General features: G+C 42.7%; 1 protein-coding gene across 5 annotated transcripts; it reads right to left on the minus strand.

Annotated features, from left to right (window-relative positions):
• Positions 1–766: 766 nt before the first annotated feature.
• Positions 767–22,029, minus strand: MCM10 (minichromosome maintenance 10 replication initiation factor). 5 transcript variants are annotated; one of them, XM_048502249.1, is made up of 20 exons: positions 21,928–22,029; positions 21,215–21,242; positions 18,573–18,875; positions 17,224–17,328; positions 15,503–15,634; positions 13,734–13,905; positions 12,747–12,912; positions 12,165–12,332; positions 9,657–9,773; positions 9,210–9,409; positions 8,796–8,896; positions 8,316–8,414; positions 8,095–8,215; positions 6,857–7,085; positions 6,025–6,163; positions 5,621–5,745; positions 3,625–3,738; positions 3,077–3,222; positions 2,407–2,449; positions 767–2,013 (listed from the first exon to the last, which is right to left on the minus strand). In XM_048502249.1, exons 2-20 carry the CDS (start codon positions 21,219–21,221, stop codon positions 1,930–1,932), a joined length of 2,571 nt encoding a protein of 856 aa, XP_048358206.1. In that variant the 5' UTR covers positions 21,222–21,242; positions 21,928–22,029; the 3' UTR covers positions 767–1,929. The 5 variants fall into 5 exon arrangements, with proteins under 5 accessions (XP_048358206.1, XP_048358210.1, XP_048358208.1 ...); XM_048502253.1 differs by lacking the exon at positions 21,928–22,029 and adding an exon at positions 21,756–21,886 and having other exon boundaries at positions 18,573–18,872; XM_048502251.1 differs by lacking the exon at positions 21,928–22,029 and adding an exon at positions 21,756–21,886 and having other exon boundaries at positions 8,095–8,212.
• Between the last annotated feature and the right edge of the window lie 1,345 nt (positions 22,030–23,374).

Here is a 23,374-nt window from a genome sequence, read left to right on the forward strand (position 1 = left end):
TTGGCCATACTGGCAGGGACTGATGGGAATTGTAGTCCATGAACATCTGGAGTGCCATAGGTTAGCCACCACTGTCCTATGGGATGCCTATTTCAAAAACCCCTACCATGCCTGTTATTTGCATAGTTCCTTGAAGTGGCAATGTCCTGGCACCTGCAAATTACCAGGTGGAGAACGAGGTTCCAATTCTGAACTTCATACCTATTATTTAGAACATTCAGCATAAAAACACTGATTAGCCTGAAATGAGATTCGTAACAGAGTCCTCAAGCAGAACATAAAAGCCATTTGATGGAACCTCTCAGTTAAAAACCTGAGTAAAAATGTCCAAAAGGCAGGTACAAGGTAAGCCTCAAGTGGGAGGGCATTCCTCATGCTGTACCTCTGTAGGCAGGAGGGCTTCCAAAGGGGGACTTAAACTGGTGGGCTCAACTAGTACCTAACTGAGTAACTGTTTAAGGCAGTTTCCACACAGCAACAGGAAATATTACCCTCGCTGCAAAGCAGGAACAAGTGGGGTGGAGGTGTACAGGGAGTGTGTGCACATGTCCCATCCTCCTGCTGTCACTATGCAGAAGCCCCTCCCCAAGAATCTTGCTGGATCTCTGGGAGGCCCACAACTGATCCATTGCTAGTGAAAAAGTTAAACACAACAAAGATGCTGTTATCAAGTTCTTAGGCAGATCCAAAACCATCTTTTAAAGCCACCAGTCATTTATGGCACTTCAGCAAGCCAAGAAAATCAGACACATGTAAAAGAACTTACTGGCTTTTAGAAATGATACCTAGGTACTCTTTATTGCAATAATACATGCTGGCCTTTTTAAACCTGTACCATTCACCAACAGATTCCCAGATAGCTTCTAAAAATTTAATCTCAGTATTGCAGGTTCATATTTACAATTGTCAACACATTTCCATTAACTGTCTATCAAATTGTACACTCCGCTGTTTACTGAGCAGACAAAGAGTAATAGGAATGGACTAAACCGAAAGCAAGAAATCACATGGTGGAAATAGCAGCATCACATACGGGTAAAATTTTTGCAAAATGTACAGTTCAAGCCACTGGCACATCTAGAGGAAGATTGGAAGACAACCAATTGAGGATTTCCTCTAAAGGTTAATATACTACTTTATAAGGTAATTTTATTTCATATGTTTCTGACCTAATTTTGAGGGATCCCATTATTTCTTTCCACAGACCACCACTCAACTGCTGATAAAAAATATCCAGGTATAGAACAATCTTAAGCATTTAAAAGTGTCAGCTAGAAAAATGGCATCAAGACCAGAGGCAAAGGAAATCACATTTCATTAAGAAAACACACCTCCTCGTCAACGGATTACTCTAGGTCTGTGAAGGGGTGTGGACTGGCACACTACAAAGGTAAGGCATGGAGTCACATTGGGTTGTTCACTTCATAAGAAAACAAGGAAAGACAGGGTGCGTTCTCTCTTATTGGTTGGATATTGTGGCGGCTGGCTCTCTGGACTCAGGTGTCTCTTCTTTGTAAACAATCCTTGATTGAATGGCCTGAAGAAACTTGCAGAATACTCACAGGCAAAGGCAGAACCTGGACAGTGTACTATTTAATCACTTTCTTGAGCTGTAAATTTATATTTTCCTACGTACCACCTTCTAAATCGAATGATGGTTTAATCCTAATCATCTAGAAAAACTGACAGCAAAGAATCAGATATGGGATGTGGGGGGGGGGGGGGAGACACACAAAGGCTGAGTCATCAACCTGAAGGGGTCCATGTGGTGCTCGTAGTTTCCCCTGTGGCCCACCAGGAACTTTCCCCAGTAAGTTGAAGGGTCAAAATGCCCTGACAGAGTCTGTAGAAAGAGACTTCATTCCCAGACTTAGAATCATAGGCTTCATCATAAACCAATCTGCCTTCAGAATTTCAGGGGGTTTCCAGTTACTTCATGCTGTTGAGAAATTTGTGATGTTCTTCTCCTCTCAGTAAAAGAGTTTCTCCACCAATTTTGGGACCTTTCTTCTCCTAGAAATGGGAATTTACGATGAGATTGTGTTTCTAGGCACTGAAATAGAATCCAACTTTAAAACATTTGCAAGATGAAAAACAAGGGGTCCCATTCACTTCAATGAGGCTCACCCAAGAGATCTCCCAAATGGATTGTATTGCTGATAAACAGTGCCCTTATGCACTTGCGTTATGCACTACTGCTAATAATCCTGGGAGTGCAACTATAATGTCAAAGAGTCCAAGGAAAAAATGGCTTAAAAATAACCTGATAAGTCTTGTGACTACCCAGGACCAGCCATTTGTCCAAAAGCCCCTGACAGAGCAGGCAGTGTCGAAAATACCCTTGAGATGCAGAGTGCCCAGCGAAGCAGGGAGTAACTTGGGTAGGCAGTCTTGCTCTACACTTACCTTCAACATTCCGTCATGTTCCCATTTAAAGAGGCCACAATTACTGAAAGACAGACAGAAAATCAAAGCTGGTTTAGTTTGTGGTCAAAGGAACATCTCACAACATATTCTGTAATGCAAGGGTAACCGAAGCAGTGGAAGGCAGACGCCGTGCCTGAATGCCTCTGAAGCATGCCAAATGGTTGAGTTGGCTAATACATCAGATGAAACAGGCTCTTGCCTACAAAAGGGCTAATTTCCAAAGCCCAATTCAGGGATCTCTTTGCACTTGGGATTTGTGGATCTGGAGTCAGGAACATATCCCACAACTGCAGCTGTGCTCCCTCCAGCTCACATCCCCTGATCCTGACTTCCCTTCTTCCACTGGGCTGGAGGCAAACAGCCCAGTTGCTGCCCAGGGCACTTTCTCAGCAGCATGAAAACAGCCTGTATGTACAGCTTCCAGTTTTCCCCACTTGAGTCCTCACCCATTTAAAAGTAGTCTTTTCCCACGTATATGCAGAGCATCCCTCATCTATGCAGAAGCCGTGCCCTTCCCTTGGGTTATGCTATCTCTCTGCCACAGAGGCTGAACAGGAGCCCCTTGGTTTTCTATTGGAGGGAATGATTAGCAAATATTGTTCAGGGCATGCACGCACACCTGCTGGGGGAAGGAGTGAAGTCTTCTTACCTGCAGTGTTTTTTGGGTAATCTGTCAAGAGAGATGGCTCGGTTCCCACATGGACACTTAAAAAATCGCTTTACACCATCATGCCAGTGATAATCATGATTTTGCTCCACGCAGGAATCCAGGGGTTTGAAATAAGTATACTTGCACTGCAGGGGAAACAGACAGTAACACACTCTGAAATGGCTAGTGGTTTAAAAATAAAAACACTGTTGTCACAGGAAAGTACAACTAGCTGCTCCTTAATTGTTTGCGACTTAGAGAATTGGGAGAAAGCAGCCCTTTGTCACTGTATTCTGAAGGGGACAACCCATTTTACTCAGCTGGTTTGGGACCTCAGTGCTGGTGCCTCCCAAACTGGAGTCATTCCTAGCCAAGTACAAAGCAAGCAAACAACTTGCACCTGTAGGATCTGATGCGCTGCTCATAGAGATTCATGTGTTCTATGTCAGCACTGGCCAGCTATCACCAGGCAAAGCTGTGCGGGATCAGAACCAGTTGGGACCCAGCGAGTAGCTTCAAATTAGCCAACAGACAACCAATCTGCTCACCGTCTTGCAGGTCACAACGCGGCATTTCAACTCTCTGATACTCCTCATCTTCTCCTCCATTTGCTCCTTTTTCACCAGTGGCTCAAAATAGCGTTCCTGCATCTCTGCTTCAAACTATGGCACACAGGAGATTAAATTTAATCCTGGATAATTAACAGATGATACTTGTTTTTCTGGAACATCTCTATCTTGTCCTTTTTCTGAGAAGCTCAGGGTGGCTTAGATTGTTCTCTCTTCTTCCATTTTAACCTCACAACAACCTTATGAGGTAGGTTGGGCTGAGAGAGTCAGTGACCCAAGATCACCCAGTGAGCTTTGATGTCACAGTCAATATTTGACCCTGGATCTCCCAGACCATCACTAACTGCGCTGCAGCATGAGTATTGTTCAAAGTAGACTTTTAACATATTGATAAACATGTGTTTGGATACACATTTCAGGAACAAACATTCAGAAGCAATAAGCAACTCATTCAAATCTTTACCTGAACCTAAAGCAGGGGTAGGGAACCTGCGGCTCTCCAGATGTTCAGGAACTACAATTCCCATCAGCCCCTTCCTGTCAGCCAATTGGCCATGCTGACAGGGGCTGATGGGAATTGTAGTTCCTGAACATCTGGAGAGCCGCAGGTTCCCTACCCCTGACCTAAAGCATGCTGTTGAATCCATATACATGGCGGTAACTTTTGAAATTGTTCTGGAGTGTGGACTCTCTTGTTGTCTATACTTTTGTACCCTGGCAAGCAGGAATCCTGCAGGATTTTAATACTAACACCTTTATTCTAGTATCAGTTTTGGTCGATTATAGCTCACATCAGTAAAGGTAATCAGGAAGAGTACAAAGAGTATCCACAATAGTGAACTACATTAGTAGTAACTGACAAGAATGCAATCTGCCTAGTATTGCAAAACAGGCTATCACCTGTATCAGCCAACAAATCCCAGGTCTAATTCAGCAGTTTTGCTGCGATTTCTCTCTTTTAAGTTCCTTTGCGGGAGAATCAGCAACCTTTAATTACGTTTGAGTTCTTCCAGGATTTCATGGCCCTTAGACCCTGCTGCTTATAACTTTTTTTGTTCGTAGTTTGTATGCGTGTGAATATCTCCATTACATGGCACTTGATGAAGCCCAGAAAACCTAATGCTAGATTAAAAGTATGTTATTCTTTGGGTTCTGCAATACTCTGTTTTAGTTTTGTCACAACAGATCAACACGGCCACCCCTCTAGATTACCTTCACACACAGCACTTATTTCTAAGAATAAAAAGGTACTGATCACAATGTTTTCTGACTACTATTCAGTTTTCCTAGGCTTCAGTTTTGCTACATGAAGAGCTGCATAAGCTCCATAATCATAAATGTCAATATTAGCAATGACTATGAACCCCCAGAAGATGGAAGAGGACAGAAGAAAGGGAAGGACCTCTTTGTATTTCTTGATAACAGGATATCTGTCCTTCTCCATGACTATCCTGAGACTGGAGGGAGCTTCAGGGTCAGGGAAATAGGGGGCAAGCATTGTCACATGTACTATGGCATCACTTCTGGGAAAACCTGGAAGTGATGCAGGGTAGCTCTATGAACAATGAAAACTATGATAAAACCAGAGAGCTTCCACAGATTTCTAGAACTACCCTACACCACTCGAGTTTTCCTAGGAAATCACATCTCAGCACACATGATGCTGAAGCAACAGGGCTGGCAGATGGTCTCTCCCCATAACGGGAGGTCCGGAAGCCATACCTGAGAAAACCTTTTATGTCAGAATCTCTGCCAGATGTGGGACTCCCATCAGACAGTTTCAAAACAGCAACACCCCTGCTCCACTGAGCTAAAGTAAGTCTCTAGCCCTCATGTTGTACTGCAACATTGTCAAACTAACAATGAGCTCTTTAGTCAGAAGCTGGAAAACAGCCCAGGATTTGCATAATGACAGCTGTTTAAGATTCAGAATTCATTCTGAGATTTTTCAACAGGATTTGTCTTTTAAGCTTACCTCCTTAAGGACACCTGTATGTTTGGATCTGGCATGCAGGATCTCTTGAAATTCTTCAGATTCCAAATACGAAAGCTGTTCACAACGTTTCTTTTGAACAGGTTCTACCGCATCAGTATCATTATCTAGAAGATCAAAGAGACAGGATATACATATCTGCACACATGTAACCATTATGCCCAAGGATATTTCTGCTTCAACAGGGACCAGATCAATGCATTCTATTTGAGTGCTCCTGCTGCAGCCATTCAGATTTGGTCCATTCACTCCTCTCTATGCAAGTCTTTGGAGTCAGCCTGTCACAGCGGCAGATCTGCACCAAGGCAAATAAACCTAGTGACATGGCAGTTTTATAAAGCTAAGCTTAACACCATCTTTCATTTTGATTCTGTGTACTTACGAACCTTCTGATGCAGAAATATTTTTCTGGATTTTCTCAGCAGTTTCTAGAATGTCAGAATTGGATCGTTTCCGTTTTATGCTGTTTGGGTCAATTTTGGAAAGGATCCGGCCCTTTGCACGCAGTTTATTTATAGCTGCTATCTGAAAACAGTGAAGGAAAGAAGATGCATATTCGGGGATCACAAACATGCTCAAGGAAAGAAATCCAGCAAAGCTTAAACTGCAGACCAAACATATTTAATCTCTCTGCTCCACTTGAGATACTTGGCCTAATTCTATATTAGCAGCCCAAATTTTGTTGAGCCTGCGAACCTTTTGGAATTTTCAGAAAATATAGCAGGAACAACTACCAAATGGCTGCCTTGCGAGGCCAATCATAAAATGGATGTCATAGGGGAGGGGCAATTACAAAATGTTGAAAGACACCAAAACCAAGCATCCTCCTATGATGAGGGCAACTACCTCTGAAGAGGAGGGAGTTTCCCTGCAGATACAAAGGGAATGCCTCCTAGGGTCTTCTGAAGAACTTCCTAGTCCAATGAGATGGAAGTATATCTGTAATCTGAATTAATGTCCATGCTTCTTTGTTCATGGGACGCCCAAAATTTCTATCATATTCAATTTATAAACCATACAGCAAGCTCCAGAATTTCCTGAACCTCTACATGCTCTGCTGTCTCCAAAATCTGCTAAGTAGCTATCACCTCTATCAAAAAACTATCACTCGACTTGGAATGATAAACATGCACACGAGTAGAAGTTGCATTTGACTGAATGCTGAGCTTTTAGCAGGCATCTTGTGGACAGCATTAAGAGCTTCCAATGAAAAGTTACCTTTTTAGCCTCTGCCAAGCCATTTGGTTTCAATGTTGAAGGAGCCAATTTGTCAAAGAAGAGAATATCATCTCCTTCGGAGAACCCCGTGGCAAGTCTAGGTGTTTGGGGGCTGGACAGTTTTGCAGTTTTTGGGAATTCAGCCCCTGGAGTTGGAGACAGCAGTGCAGACGGCCCTAAGGAAGAGGGCAGTGCTGGGCCACTTGCGTTATTTGTCGTTTGCAGAAACCTTAAACCAGAAGACAGAAACTACAGTTATGTATGAGAGGAGAGGGTGGCAGGAAGATTTTCAAATCCACAGATTCCTGCTTGAGCACTAGTTATCAAACTGTTTTCTACACCTCTGCAAGAATCACCTCACATTAGAAAAAGCCTCTCAAGTCAACAGCCAAACAGCCCTCCCAATTTAAAGAGTGACCAGCGCATGGAGCAAATCATTAAGTAAATGGAGTGAAAAATACAAGCTAGTAGCCAATTAATATAAACACCCCCCCTTTCAGCAATCAGTATAAGAAATTCTTATACCTAGAATATTACTATGTAGTTTATAACAAGGTTGGAGTCCTTCTGAGGGGACCTACCTGCAATGTCAGGCCCTCCAGTCAACCTGAGAATAATTTCTTTCTTATATGGAATATCTTAACTCTTTAGCTCCTCTAGTGAACTCAGGATTACACAAGGAAAATTACTGAAGGGTTGTTCAGAGACTACAGTGTGTTATCACAGCATGTGTAAGAAATGCCTATGAGACAGTGTCAAAAACACTATACACCTTGGCCAGAGGACTCCTAGAATTTGAGGCCCCAGGCTTCAGCCTGCCAAGCCTATAGATAAATCCAGCCTTGAATAAATATTAGACTAAATAAAGGAAATTATAGGGTACAATATGATTGGTCCTGCAGGTCCCTCTGTTTTACTACATGAAAGCTTCTGTATCCAAGGGGAAACAGAACTGAAGCCAAGCATAATTGTAGCAGCAAAAACAGAGATTGCAAAGAGATGGAAAACATGAGATGTTCCACTAAAAAGGGAAATTCTGATCCACTAAAAAGGGAAATTCTGAAACCTTAACGTTTCTAGTACCACAAACTACTGATCTGATTCAATGAACCTTGAAGGCCTCTTTTGGGCTCCTAGTAATCATGCCCCATGATGGTTATTTACCTGCAGCTGCCTTCATTTGAATTTTTTCTTTAAGACAATACGTCTAAATCCAAGTACACACACAAAGTACTTACCGCCTCTGCAGTTCTTCAGACTTCCTTTTCCTGGATTCCAGCATTTGCTGCTTCTGCTGTTTCAGCAAGACGGAGGCAGAGATGGATTGGAAAGCTGGACTTGGCTTTCCAGTCAGTGCTGCTGGTGAGGGAAACAGGGAGAAGAAGGGAAAATAAGTGGCACAGGAGGTAGCCTTTCTCCCACAAGGGCCAAATGCATTCCAGCCTCCCTTCCCACATACCTGATGCATTGGCTTTGGCTAAGTGCCGGTTTAGGTTTCGTGCACCAAAGGAGGGCGTGGCCAACAGTTCTTTGAATTCCTCAGAACACGTTGGCAATCCTGAAACAAAGAAGTAGAGGACTAAGGTTTTGGCAGTGGGGCTCCTCCAGGCAGGTGTTTAGGCAAGGAAGTCTCACATACATGCCAAATAGTTTCATTATTTATTTAAATTTGTATACTGCCCTCCCCTTGAGGGCTCAGGGCTTTACATGTTTACCTGCTGACACCTGCACAACAAAGTCTAAATCCTAGGATGAGACCACTGTGCAAAAGAAAAGCTCAGCCACGCTTTGCCAATTGCCTTGGTCTTCTGAACCAGCAACTAGCATGAAGAGTGCAAGACAGGGGCCCTTCACAAGCAAAGCCTAAAGTGGGGATCTCTTATTGATGCAGGGTGGAAGCTTGTCAACTGCAGAAATGCTTTACAACCATAATCATTACCCAGTTTTTGCTTCGTTTCCTGCAGAATTGCGTCGACTCCTTTCACAACTAAACTGGATAGAGTAGTTTGGATCTTCTTCTTGGGAGCGGCAGCTGCTGCTCTGAAGGAGAAGAAAGGGAACAACACCTTGAAACAGAAAGCCAAGTTCAGAGTGTGCATCTGGAAGTAGTTGTCTAAATGCTACCATCGGCTCCCATTCTACAAGAGCAGGAGCTCATCTTTCTCAAAAAGAAATCCTGGACTATGCAGTACAAAACTGTAGAAGAGCGGTACCCTGCAGTGCTGTGAGCACGTCCCAGGGGCTTGACAGAGCTTCAGAACTAAACGTCTATCAGTACAGACGCCGGAACTGGAACCCTTTGCCAGCCGCATCTTTAGTAAAGGAAAACAGGAAAGGAAATTTGGTTGCTTACGCTGTGGCTGCATAGGCTGCTGAGGAAACCCCTCCATAATAAAATCCATCTTGACAAAGTCTCTCCTTCAAGCCAAGGGCCTTCTTCGCAGTCCTTTTTGGAGCCCGAGTGACTGAGAAGGTTGACTGCAGATCTGCCCGCTTTGAACTGAGCCGCCGGTACTGTGATTGGACATGATACTGGCAATACTCGCAACTGTTCTGAAGGAAGAGGCAATGAGAAAGTAACCCTTAGTACTGCTCAGCTTAACAAATTCTTTTTTTCTCACAGGAAAAACAAGAGGATCTGCTGGGTGGAAAGTTTTGCCACCCCCTCACCCATTTTGTCTTTGATACTCCCCGTTTTTTGCAATATCCCAAAAGCAACCCACAGGTCTCCCAGAAAGCATCCAGATGACCTCCTAACATCCACACCAGGTTAATGGAAATCCAGCAAAAGTTTACCCACCAGATTAACCATCTGTGTGCAAGGCTCTCCATTTTTCTTCCTAGCTTTGCAGGTTCCCAAATCCATGGCCTCACCCAAAAGTAAGATCTTCTGGGGATGATCGACAGACAGACACACCTAAGGAGAAACAACACGAACAGAAAGCACTGACCATCTACTGGTTGGAGGATAAAATGCCCCTGGTTGTGGACTGGGAAAAGTGACATCAGAAGACAAAGAAAAAGAGGATCCCCTGCCCCGCTGCGATGTCTCCAAAACAAAACCACACCTCAGGTTTCTAGGCTTGTCAGCGCTGCTTCAGCCAATGGCAGATTTTGAGGGTGGTGGCTGGTGTCTAGGAACGAGCTGTCCCCAGATAAAATCCCATCACTTGCAGCTTAGAGAACCAGAAGCATCAGTAATTAACAGGAAGCAACCTTGCCCAGCACAGACCATTCCCACCTCAAGGTTGCTTTTGACACTCCTGTTAATTAGTTCACTGGTTTCAGTAGGACTGGGTGAAAGGGGAGGTCTGACGATCTTCCAGTATTTTTTGGGACAGTATTCTGATTGGTTGTAGGTCAGAAGATCAATGGCTTAAGTTTCCTATAAATACAGACTATTCTGTTAAGTCTTATCCTTCATCCTTTACCTGCCATGTGCACTTTGCTGCGTTACATCTATTTTGGATTATGCTGCTTGCTTTTGAACTGAATTTGCTAAACAGAAACACAGAAAGAATGTTTGTAACGACTAAGCAAGCAACAAGAACCGCGTTACACATGAGGCAATGGCTATTTGGTTTCAACTCAATGTAATGTAATAGTATATTATTTAAACAGTCTAATGGTGGATCTTATCTGTTAAACATTTTCTAATCTTATAGAATAATCCAAAAACTGTATACAAAACATACTTGAATTACTTTAATTCACAATTATTTTCTAATATAGATCAATCATATAGCTTTCAAATCAAAATTCAATTATATGCAGTACATTCATGAATTAGTTTCATTCATAATTATAGTCATTAATGATAATATTGAATTAGTTTCATTCATATTTATAGTCATTCATAAAGATATTGTCAAAGCAAGTCCTCTGTCTTAAATGTCCTGTTCTTAAAAGTTCCAGAAGAGCAAATTTGCTAAAGCCTTAGGACAGTGGTGGCGAACCTCTTGCACACCAGATGTTCATGAACTACAATTCCCATCAGCCCCTGCCAGCATGGCCAATTGGATTATGCTGCTTGCTTATTGGCCATGCTGGCAGGAGCTGATGGGAATTGTAGTCCATGAACATCTGGAGTGCAAGAGGTTCGCCACCACGGCCTTAGGAAGTTAACATTTGTGCTGTAAGAACCTTTTTCAGTATGTGTATTTAGGATAGACTCATCTTGCCAAATTTTGGAAGCTAAGCAGGGTCAGTTGGTATTTGGATGGAAGGGCATCAAAGAATAACAGGGTCACTAGGCAGAAGGCAATAATAAACCAGATCTGAAGTTCTTTGCCTTGAAAACCCTGAGGGTCACCATAAGTTCACTGCGACTTAACAAAAAAAGGGGAAAGTTTACTTTATTGTTTCTTTGTGCTTGAACCTTCACTGAGACTAAATTGTTTTTAGACGCTTTTCTTTCTAATAAAGCCTATTTTGTTTTATGGTGATGTTGCTGTGAGTTCAAGTATCCAAACCCAGGATAACCTCCCCCTTTCACCTAGTAACTGAAACCAGTGAACTAATTAACAGGAGTGTCAAAAGCAACCATGGGTCTGTGCTGGGCAAGGTTGCTTCCTGTTAATTACTGATGCTTCTGGTTCTCTAAGCTGCAAGTGATGGGATTTTATCTGGGGACAGCTCGTTCCTAGACACCAGCCACCACCCTCAAAATCTGCCATTGGCTGAAGCAGCGCTGACAAGCCTAGAAACCTGAGGTGTGGTTTTGTTTTGGAGACATCGCAGCGGGGCAGGGGATCCTCTTTTTCTTTGTCTTCTGATGTCACTTTTCCCAGTCCACAACCAGGGGCATTTTATCCTCAAAACAACCATGGTGTCAAGATGTCTGAATGGTAGTTCTTGCCTGTTTACCTCAGGACTGCTTGTCCTCCCACAAATATTGTCATTAACCCTGCCGTGAAACACAGTTAAACAAGGCTGCTCTGCTTTAAGACTGGCACAGATGCCCTCAGAGAAACAATAAGTCCTAGTGGCAGATTAGCTAAGATGAGGGAGGCTGCCTGAGAAGGAGTGGGGAGCAACTGATGTTCCGCTTTGAAAAAAATCAAATAGATGAATATAAATAAATATCTCTTTAATATGAATATTACTTTTTATCTGCCATTTCCTTCCTTGCCAATGTAGTACTTTGCTTCACTTGAGTGTCGTGCATTTGGCTTCAGTGTTCTATCATTTTTATCTCTTGAGGCTGGGAATGTATCCATTGTGGTTGGGCAGATGGAAAGCTGAGACTTTCTGATACAGGAGCCAAGTAAATTTTGTCAAAGAGAAAAAAGGGGCAAGGGATACATACCTCATTCGACCCTTCCTTTGATTTCATGGGATTAGCATTGAGCAGCCCAATGACCATGCCTTGGTCTGTTTTCCAGTGATCTTTGTGAACGTCACCAAAGAGAAACAAAGAGACACATCTATTGAACTCACACAGGTCATTCAAGCGCCAGATGCTGAACGTTTTACCCTGGAAGAGATTGTAATGTGTAAAGAGAATGCAAACAGAAACTCCACAATGCCAACAACTCTTGGGACACCCTACAAATCACATCCTGTTAGAACACAATGCTTACATATATGTTTGCTGCAAAGAAAGAATAATCTACCAAACATGTTCTCTTCTACAGTACGGCTTTGCAGAGGCCAATTCTCCAGACGTCAGAATGACTGGCCAAAAAGGGTGCCCTTCACAGGACTACAAGTAAAGAACTGGCAAAAAGAAACATTAAGAGAATTGTAAGAGCTTAGACTTATTCAAACTTATTAATTAATTCAGTAAACTTATTAATTCAGTAACTGGTCTTTAAAAACGCCAGAAGACAATTAACAGCTAGGAAAACTGACTATCGAGAACGCAAAAGAAAAAAATGAAGCCATTTACATTACTGGAGCTCTGAGGAGTGACTTTCTTTATGATAACACCAAAAGTCACCCAGTCCATTTCCTCAAGATTTCCTGATGAAAGCTTGTCTTGTAATTGAGAGAGTCTAATAAACCTTCGACCAGCCATTTTCTTCTCCATTTCAGCCGAAGACACACGGCGTTTTCTACAACAGTGCAGAGAGACAAAACGAGAGAACTGCTTATAACATCCCAAATGTAAAATGCCACCAAATGGCCTTTGCTCAAGGCAACAGACAATACTCTTCACCTAGTCAGTGTAGACAATTCTAGCAAGGAGACTGTGGAAATCTACAAAAAGCACTTGGTAAATGTCATTATATTCTATTGTTAATTGCTGAGACTTTTTTTTAATAAAGCTGCCATCTAATTTCTTTGCTGAAAGAGACATTTAGGCATCCATTTTGTTCAACTAACTTGAACTGCTGCATCTCATTAGGAGTCAGCCAGCACTTCCAGATTTGGGCCAATCAGCACATCTCAGACACAAGTTAAAAAGGAATCTGTCCACATTCAGAAACCATTGTTTCAATGGTTTTCTTAGCAAGTGTTTGTGCTGTAGTCCTGCAAGTAGGCAAAAAAGCTCAGAATGTGGTACCAGACACAGAACTCAGATGCTGGAAAATCTCTGCTTCTTGGTTAAAAAGAAAAGTCACATAAAAGTTTCAAGTAGCTCCATATTGAAATGATATTCTTGGTAGCATGTAAGCAGTGCCTGAAGAAATCTGAGAGTCCCACTTCTGAATAGGCTTTTCTTTGGTTGCAAATAGGTTTCACTGCCTGAATACTGCCCCATGCCCCCCTTTACAACAAACAAAACTAAGGTGTCTGCACCAAACATACATAGTTCATACAGCTCACAAAATTCAACTTTCCTCATTCCAGAACATTCATTTTTTTGTACCATGAGCCCCTTCCCCTTGCTCTTAGGCTACAAAATCATAACCACTTTCCCACAGATTGCTACCTTATCCTCAGTCCAGAAAAGGTTTCCACAGACACTTCTGAATTAATGGCACTGGAACTTTGCAGCGCTTGAGATCTCTGACTGGTGCCCACATCAGATTTCTTTCTGGCAAGAGACTTCAGAGGCTGGGGCAAAGAACTTGATGTTGGCCTTGGAGCTGGGGTTTGCTTCTCTGAGAGGAGGGGAGCAAAGAGGAAGAATGAATGGCCATATACGGTGCTGCATCCCAAAATTCTGTCAAGATCACAGTATCCACCAACCCTGGCCACCCTGCCAATTCCTCTCAAAATTGGCAAAACATTACCATTTCCAGTAGTCAAGCTTTTATTCCCTCAAAAACTAGCAGTTAACAGACAATCTTGCCAAGAGCACCTATGACCACATACTACAGTACAGCACTGAAGTATGGTTTCAATTTCCCCCCCTCAGTGTTATGTCATGCTTGCTGTGATCATGCTGAAAGCAGTGCCCTGTGCATCTCTTCCTCCTCAACATCAGAGGGCTTTCTCTGACACACTCCTGTGTTGTTTTTACATTTCTATGTCCCTTGTGAACAAAATATTCCGATCTGTTAATGCAGAATGAGCAAAAATTCATAGCTTGGCTGCAGAAATCACCTGCCATCAAATACATTTCCTTCAGAAACTAAGCAAACCACTTTCCATGTGATTCTTGTATTCCAGTGGCCCATTAGTAACCAAGGTTAGTTTAAGGTGTTGGCTATCTTTATACATAATTGCCTAAGGGATGGAATGTCCAACAAACCTCCCACCAACAGGTGTGCAGGATCCACCAAGTGAGTTCTGTGTGCCCATTGGTGGGCGACATTCCATCTTGTCCCCGAAAGCCTTCCCTTGACCCAGGAGCCTCCTCTCGCCCCAAACAACAAACTGGTACACTGGGGCAGCAGTGGGTTGCCACCTGCTGCCCTGCCAAGCCCACCATCGGCCTCCCCATTGCAACCTCCCCTGCCTCAAAAAGCCACCCTACGCACCATGGTAGTGCATTGCCCCCCCCCCCACCTCCCCAACAAACAGTAGGATCTACCTGACAAGGATTACAAGCGCTGGCCTTGGTTAAGTCCAGCTGGGGCGGCTGCTAGTCTGGGGCCGCTCTCCTGGGGGAAAGAGGGAGGGGGTCCTCTCTGCCACCCTGCCTAGAATCCATTTTACTTTAATTTAAAATGGGCTTTAGTGCTATTCATCTATAAAACCATTTGTAGTTTTGGCCCCTCTTATTTGGGGAGCCACCTCTCATCCTATTGTCTACTGTGACAACTCCGTTTTTCTATCACTGCCAATCTGCAAGTGGGAAAATCAGCACCAGGCCATACCTGTGCTTTCTCCATTGCGACTCCTGCCAAGTGGAATGGCTTGCCTGAGGTGATCAGGAAGACTCTCACTCTTCTGGCCTTTCACAAATGATGCAAAACTGAACTATTCAAGAGGGCTTTTCTGAGCAGGTACGAGGGTTGCACCATATAAAATGTTTCCACAAACTTAGCTGGTTAAATGGTTGAGACTTATGGTCTTTATTGCTGTTCAGAGTGTATTGCAAGTAAGATCTTATGATATACTTTCTGTATTGCTCAATATGTCATATGAATATTTTGCAATGCTTCTGTTTCTTTCTGGTAGTTCCAGACTTCTAAAATCTGAATGCACTGTTTATTCAGTGTCCCATTTGGTTGATTGTACTGACTCACTATGTGGAATCTATTGAGAGAAAAGCAAACTGTAAGTAAATAAAAAACCAATTGACCACCATACCTGACAGCACAGGTTTCATCTTCTGGCCCTGGGAGGGCAGTAGAACAGGAGAGTTGAGTTGAGCTGAGAAACATGGTGACTCTTGAAGTCTGGGAGACTTCTTCTCCCTTAAGGGGGCAATGGGCAATTTACCTGATTGATAAACCAAAAATTATTTGAGAGACTTACTGGGCAATTAACCCCCCATGCCAAAATGATGCTGGAAAATGTACAAAGATTTAGGACAGCTAGTAGATGCTTTTGAGCTAAAACCACAAGGAAGAAACAACATGCTTAACTGCCGATATAACATAGTGATGTAGCTCTGCAGAACTTTATAGGAATCCAGCCAGAAAATATTTTTTAAAAAATTAAGCCCACTGCGCTCTGATTCAGATTAGGACTATGGTATGAGTTCCTGCCAACTACCCTGTTTCTCTGAAAATAAGACATCCCCTGAGAATAAGACATAGTAGAGGTTTTGCTGAAGTGCTAAATATAAAGCATCCCCCGAAAGTAAGACGTAGCAAAGTTTTTGTTTGGAAGAATGCCCGTCGAACAGAACACCAGAGCATGCAGCTGTGGAGCGGGAAAATAAGACATCCCCTGAAAATAAGACATAGCGCATCGTTGGGAGCAAAAATTAATATAAGACACTGTCTTATTTTCGGAGAAACATGGTATGTGCAACAGCTTCAGTCTGAATCAGAGGCCTGAATGCCTAACAATTAAATTTATGACATGCTCCCGGAAACAGCTGGTCTAGTTTAAGTATTACACACAAGAAAAGGATAACCAGGAGGCATGGTGCAATGGTTACAGTGGCAGAGTGAGATCCCAGTTCAAACCCCTACTCAGCCTTGGAACCTCATTGGGTGAACTTGGGCCAGCCACAGATTCTCAGTTTAACCCATCAAAAAAGTTACTGTCTTGAGGATGAAATTGAGAAAGGAAGAATGTTGTAAACCACAGTAAACCATTAGAGAGAAAAGCACAGTATATTGTTTGTACTGGCTGATATTGTGGTATAAGCTTAAGCATCCTGAGCTTTGACTGAGAGATTCCAAGATGTTCCACTGTCACATTTTTCCAGTAACTGGAGTGTCTTAGGCTGCATGTATCAAGTGTCAGCTTTTTAGCTAGCATCAAAGTACCCCATCCATTCACAGCTCCTCATTTAGAAAGGAAATAAGTACAAATGGCACATTTCAGACTTTCCTAACAATCACGACATCTTCAATAAGCAGTATACCAAGACTCAGATTAATGGCTGGTGTGAATGTATTTTACCCCCATGATTTCAACAAGATTAAGCTTTCTTACTCCAAGCAGGGCATTCAGCACCTTTCCCTGATTTTTATACAAAATCCACATTTATTAGGTATTTATCTACCTCAGTAATAAGCATCATTACCAGTCTGCCCAAGCCACACTTGCTTCGGCACTCTCATTCAGGTGTCTCTACCACCACATGCTAGGAAGTAATCAACCCAAGGGGAAGCTGTTTATAGAATGCCCTCCATGGTAAAATGTAAGGGGCCCCAAAGTTACATTTGCTTATGTGTGTTTCCAAAGTTTGGTTTTACAGAGGCTTGTGTTTTTATTTTGCACACCTTCAGCGTGATCTAGCTTTCACCAATGTGTCCCTGTTCTACTATTTTTATCATCTAATTGTTTTCAAGTATACTGTTTGGAGATGTTGCGGGAGAAAGCAGAATGGACATAAAAGATAAATAAATTACCAGCCGTTTTCTTGCCAGGGGGAGAGCTTGCTGGCTTTCCGATTGCTGTTATTTTTAACTGTTCCTGTAATCTTTTCATCTGCTCTTGCAATTGCCTCAGCTCATCTGAGATAGAGAGAAAAAGAATACTGACACAGCCTATCCCATTTGGTGGAAAGTCTGGTAAACAGGGGAAGGGCAATTTAGAAATGTGAGAACAATATAAATTTTAAATACAGTAAGCCAGAAGAGAGAACAGAAAGCTAAGACAAAGACAAGCCAAACTCTGCATTTGCCAAAAGGCTTCTAGCTCTCAAAGTGTACAACTTTGATTATATAAATCCTCCTGGGCACTGTGGTCTCTGTTGATCTTTCAGGCTACACAACAGGTCCCAGTTATTAGTTCTGCATTCCTGCAATGCTATGGTGAAAGTGTTTTAACATCTTCAACAAGAGCAGCTGTCCATAGTCAACAAGCAATCCGTTTTTAGTGGAGCGGTCTATAGTCTAGACTCAAGTTAGACTCAATTTTTCTACAAAATTATCCACAGCAATCAGCCAAAATACTTTGGGAACTTTGATAATAATTTGGGAACTCTGACAACCAGCCTTGCTAGTTGCATTGCTCCGGCTGCTGTTAAGACTTGCTAGTTTGGTTTGTAATGTGCCCTGTAGCAATTCTTTGCAAGGCTCAAGTATAAAGGGCAACTGAGGAATTTCTGTCTTTGGAGGTTTCTAAAAGACTGAGCAGGCCTCTGCCACAAGGAAATCGACTCTCTTGTTTTAAGGCAGTGTCTGCACTACTGAATCCTTCTAAAAATTAGGTTTAAAGGCCTGAAATGTACCAATAAGCAGAGTGATAATTCAAAGCAATAAACACGGATTGCAGTTGGTCTGAATTCTGCTTATTGGTACACTTTTCAGCTTTGAACAGAAATGCCACAGGCAGGCCTTTGCTTTCAGGTGCCAGAGGACTTCTGGTATTTGAATTCTGTCACATGCTGATGCCTCAACTTTGACACACAGATCACTGCTGCAAAGACAAGAAATAATGACCAATTACATAACCTTGAAAATCTGGCAACAGAATAGCTGGAAGTAGAATTAGGATTACTCAATGATCATTTTCTTGTTTTTTATGTTCAACTGGAAAGTATGTAATGGGTTAAACCTTTGACAGTGTACTTATTTGGTCTGTTTTTGTTCCTTTCTTTGATGCTGCTATAGTTTAATAATTTACAGTTAAAAGAGAGAGAGAGATTGGGGTAAGTGGGGGCTGGGAGAAACCTTGAAGATCTTCATTGGTTAAATTTAAAGTTAAAGTTAAAGTTAAAAGAGAGAGATTGGGGTAAGTGGGAGCTGGGAGAAACCTTGAAGATCTTCCTTTGATAGAGGCTGAGGCAATTCCTGTGCAGTTTCATCTTCCTCCTCTTCCGAGAGGTCGCCCACATCTCCAAACAACCCTGCCACATTTTCCTTGCAGTCCCCAGATTCTCCCTCGCCAGAATCCAGCTCCTCAGAGTATGAAGCATCATCTTCGGCATCAAAGAGTTCATCGTACTCATCAGGGTCTCCATCTACAGCCTCACCAAGGGTCTTCTCATCAGGATCTTCCTTGGCAGTTGTCTCATTCTCCTCTAATAAGGAAGCCAGCAAGTCTAAACTATCATCTGCTGTGATGAGATAAATACAAAAAGTCAAGCTTAACAAATCACCAGAAAGCACAAATAAATCTCAAACTGAATTTAAGATTCACAAGCCTCAGTCTAGTGACATCCTTCATTAGAAAAAGACAATGCATGCTTTAGGCCTCAGATTCAAGCCCACTCAGAAGCATCACTCGCTTCCACTTCCCAGGCTGCCTTTCACAAACCAGCTGAGGGGCAGAAAACACACACAGCTGCCAAGGTCAGCACAAATCAGCTAGGCTACCTTCATATCTCCTGGCAAATCCATCACAAAACGCAACCCCTGCCCTGCTGACTGGGGTTGTTCCTTTTTGTAGAACCATGGTTCTCAACCTTCCTAATGCCGCGACCCTTTAATACAGTTCCTCATTCTGTGGTGACCCCCAACCCTAACATTTATCCATTTTACAGATGGAGAACACTGATGCAGAGAGTCTTAGGCGATCCCTGTGAAAGGGTCATTCCACCCCCAAAGGGGTCCCGACCACAGGTTGAGAACCACTGTTGTAGAAGAAGCAAGACCAAATTTTTCAACATTCAAAAGCCACCAACACTGTCAGGGCCGGTGTGTACAATTCTGGTTGCTACATCTGAGAAAGGATATTGTAGAGCAAGAAAAAGGGTAGAAAAGGGCAATTAAAATTATGAAGGAATCTGACCCTCTTCTCTCGAGGAAAGGTTAAGGAATTTGAGGTTTTCCATTTTGGAAAAAAGAGAACCGGGGAAGGGGGGTGGGTCTTTAAAGAGGTTTACCAAATTGTGCAGGGGATAGAAAAAGTGGCCAGTATCTTACTAGGGACCAACCAAAAGGTTCAGTTTTGAATCATAAAGGAAGGAGGCTAAATCCCTTCTTTTCTCTTGGCATCTGTTCATTTTTATAACTAATTATTTGGCTTCCATCATTAGCCTCAAAAACAACAACAAAGCATTAGATCAAGTTATTGAGTTGTTTAGAAAATACTAGCTATTTAGAAACAGAAATAGCTAATACACTAAAACATATATAATTCTGGATAGGACATTAATCTTTAATTATTTTATATTCCATGAACTCAAAGAATTCTCCGCCTGAGTTCAAAAAAAGATGCAAGCTGAGTAACACTTCAATAGCATTTCAGTGTAATCCTCTACATGTCCAGCATTGATTCAATGGGCTAAATGGGTAACCCTACATTACAAAATTCCTAAATATTGGAAAGAATTTCACTCACTAAAATCACCCATTTGAAGTGGCAGAGGTGTTACAACATCTGTGTCTTAGTTTAAAGGCTATAATTTGCCCCAGTTGTTGAAGTCAGTGATTCAGTTCTCATGACAAAACTCTTGTGCTTTTGGTTGTGGAAACCTATCAAGTTGTGACAGAGGAACAAGACAGCAGCTCTTAAACAGTGGTTCAGGACCCAGGAGTGGGGTGAAACTCTCCCATAGCTTACAGCTTTGGTACATGTAGACCAGGTTGGATTTATACAAGGTAAGGGAGGCTCTGATAATCTTAGGCTGCTCAATTATCTGACTGCTTTAAATAGTAACAGATCTGATCAAGTTGCTATACTCTTACTTGATGCTGAAAAAGTTTTTGACAATATAAAGTGGAATTTGCTGCACTGACTACATCCAGTTTTCCTTGTAAATTTTTGAAGCGGATTAGAATTTTTTTTTACTCATCTTCCAGATCTATGTTACTGACCAATGACCTATTTTCCTTCTTGACAAAGATACTAGACAAGGCCACCCTCTTTCTCCTATTTTTGATTGTGTACGGACTTATATTTAGATAATTGGAAGCTGCTTATGGAAACATATAGATCTGCCACCACTGTTACATTTTTACTTTGACTTTATGCATATATTTTTGTATTTTAAAATTTAATTTAATTTCCCCCCTGCACCTTTTTCCTGTGTTTTTTTTTAAAACTAAATAAGGAAGGAGAAATTGTGTGAACTTGAAGAGCTGGGCAGCTTAATGGCAAATCACAGTTTACCTTATGAAATGACTATGAAATACAGCGTATTGCTCAGCAACATAATACATTTACGTATACTAAACATGCCTGCCTCAAGTATGGCTCACACGGTTTGTTGAAACTTTCATGTAAGATTAGTTTACCGATGTTAAGGGTGCACAGTAAGAAGGCTTGAGTAAGAAGGCAGTAAGATTTGGAAATACCTAAAGAATTTCGTTTCTGAAGCTCAGCGGGGGTATGCATTTGATTAGTAAACTGAGGGTAGATGACTGACAACCCCATGTACGAGCAGGATAAAAAGCATAATGAATACTTGCTTGTAAAAAAAATCCAAAAATCCAAAGACAACTCAAAACTCACCATCCATATTCTCACAGCACCAAGACTTCTAGGGGGGAAAACCAAGATAAATATCAGCCTTAATAAGGAAAAACGGTATATTGGATGGAATATCATTCATTTATCATAGAATTGACTGAGAGTGAAAATATCATCTGAGACATAGAGGACTAATCAAACAGGGAACCAAAAACAGGTCTGCATGTCCCTTTGCTCTTAACCCACTACCAAGTTTATTATATGATTGGGGATACCCCCCCTTTAAACTCATGGGTCTGCTGACATTTTGTGTAGCTTAAGGCTTAAGTAAGCCACTCTGCATGGCTCTTGAACAACACATTGCAATCTTTACAAGAGCTGTACTTTATTTCTGGGATGCTGGTAGACTGGTGAAATATTTCTTGAAGAACAGCTTCAGATGACACGACCACATCTCCAGCAATTTCCCGACCCAGAAATGGTAACTCTACTGATTGGCCCTCACTGACCGCCCCCCTTTACTTTCTACAGAGGGATCTGGTCTCCCTCCACCGCCATGCCTCCCTCTCTCTGGCCTCCTCACCTCTGTTATCCGCCCTTTAAACAACAGTCCGGTCCCCACTCTCCCTTCGCTTCAATCGCCCGCCAAAATTCTAACCCTGGCCCCGCCCATCTCCCTCCAGACCACGCCCTTGACCGTTCTCGTCGAATCCGAGAGTCTGCACGACAGGAAAAATAAACCTTCCCCCACGTACTCTCAAGTGCGCCTGCGCCTGCACAACCCTCCCTCGCCTGAGATGCGCTCTTAGGTCTTAACTTGCGGCGCCATTTCCGTAGTTCAATTTAGCAAAAGAGGTAGAGAAAAAGGAACTGGACTACATATTTCCGGTTTCAATTAGACCGCCAAAGTATGCACGTAGCTCAGCCGATCTTCAACGTTCTATGGCTCCGTCATTCCTGGCGCTTTCGGCCAGAACCGGAAGTGTTGCTTGTGGTCTTAGGGAGAAAGCTGCGGCCGCGCTGTGACCAGCGCCCTCTAGAGGCCATTGCGTGTGAGCTACATGCTGGTCCCTGGAAAACGACTCTCGAACAAAGGGATTGCCGAGTTAGACCGTTGAAATACACGTTATCGAACTATAATGAGTGATGTTAAAATAAGTATTTAAGTAGGCTGCTGGACTTTTGTTTTAATCGTGTTAAGGCCTGGTTTACACAGACCGGAAGCTCCTGTGAAAAGAGCCATTTGGAGTTCATCTGTGAATGTTTCCTAGTGTTAAAAAGGGGGGGGGGGGAGCTGCTCAAGTAGAAAGCCAGCACGAAGGGGAGAGGATTTCTACCATTTTTCTTTGCCTGCTGTTCCTGTTTTCTGTTTGCGGGGAATTCTTAACTAAAGAGAGCAGTTCCAAACTGTAACTGGAGTCCAGTGGCACTTTAATTTACATTTAAATTAATTTACATTATTAGCACTTTGAGCTAATACTATGTCCCTGGTGACTGATTTTTGCTCTCCACGATGTAAGACTAAGGTGGAGTTATACTAGTCCACACGAAAATGCTCCTTAATCATCCCCAACACTACATATTGTCAACCAATAGGCCAGAGAAGTCCAAGTATACTACAGATAATGCACATGGCAGAAATACAGTGGATGGCCATAAGAGAGGGCCTGTGATGGTACACAGTAAAAGCTTTGTTATCTGGCAATTGCGCAGGGCATCGGGATTACCAGTTCATCAAATGTGCTGGATGCTCATGCTTTTTGCTCTACTCTGCCCCATAGGAATCCAGTGATCAAATCCCACTCCTGTGGGAACAATGCCACAGCTTCCATGTCTGGCAACATGTTTTCCACCCAAGCCACAGAACTGTGGTACACAGCAAGCAGGCGAATGGGCCAGCTGCCTAAGGATCGCCAGCAGAACTGACTCCTGACAACCTGAGGTAGGCTGAGGGATGAGGAAATACCTGAGAACAACATCAACTGGCAGTACTGGCTCTCAAAAGCCCAGCAATGGCTGGAGACATTGGGTTGGCCAGCTGGAGATGCAAGGACATAGTAGTGGGAGGAGAGCAGCTTGCCCTTTGAGCAGCGCTGCTTAACTGACCACTCTGGATAAACAAGCACTGAATAACAAAGCTTTCACTGCACTTCCAAAGATGATGTGCTCAGCCCCACTCAGCTAGCAATTTTGCAGCTGTTC

This window comes from Sphaerodactylus townsendi, linkage group LG06 (assembly GCF_021028975.2).
Source record: "Sphaerodactylus townsendi isolate TG3544 linkage group LG06, MPM_Stown_v2.3, whole genome shotgun sequence".
NCBI lineage: Eukaryota > Metazoa > Chordata > Lepidosauria > Squamata > Sphaerodactylidae > Sphaerodactylus > Sphaerodactylus townsendi.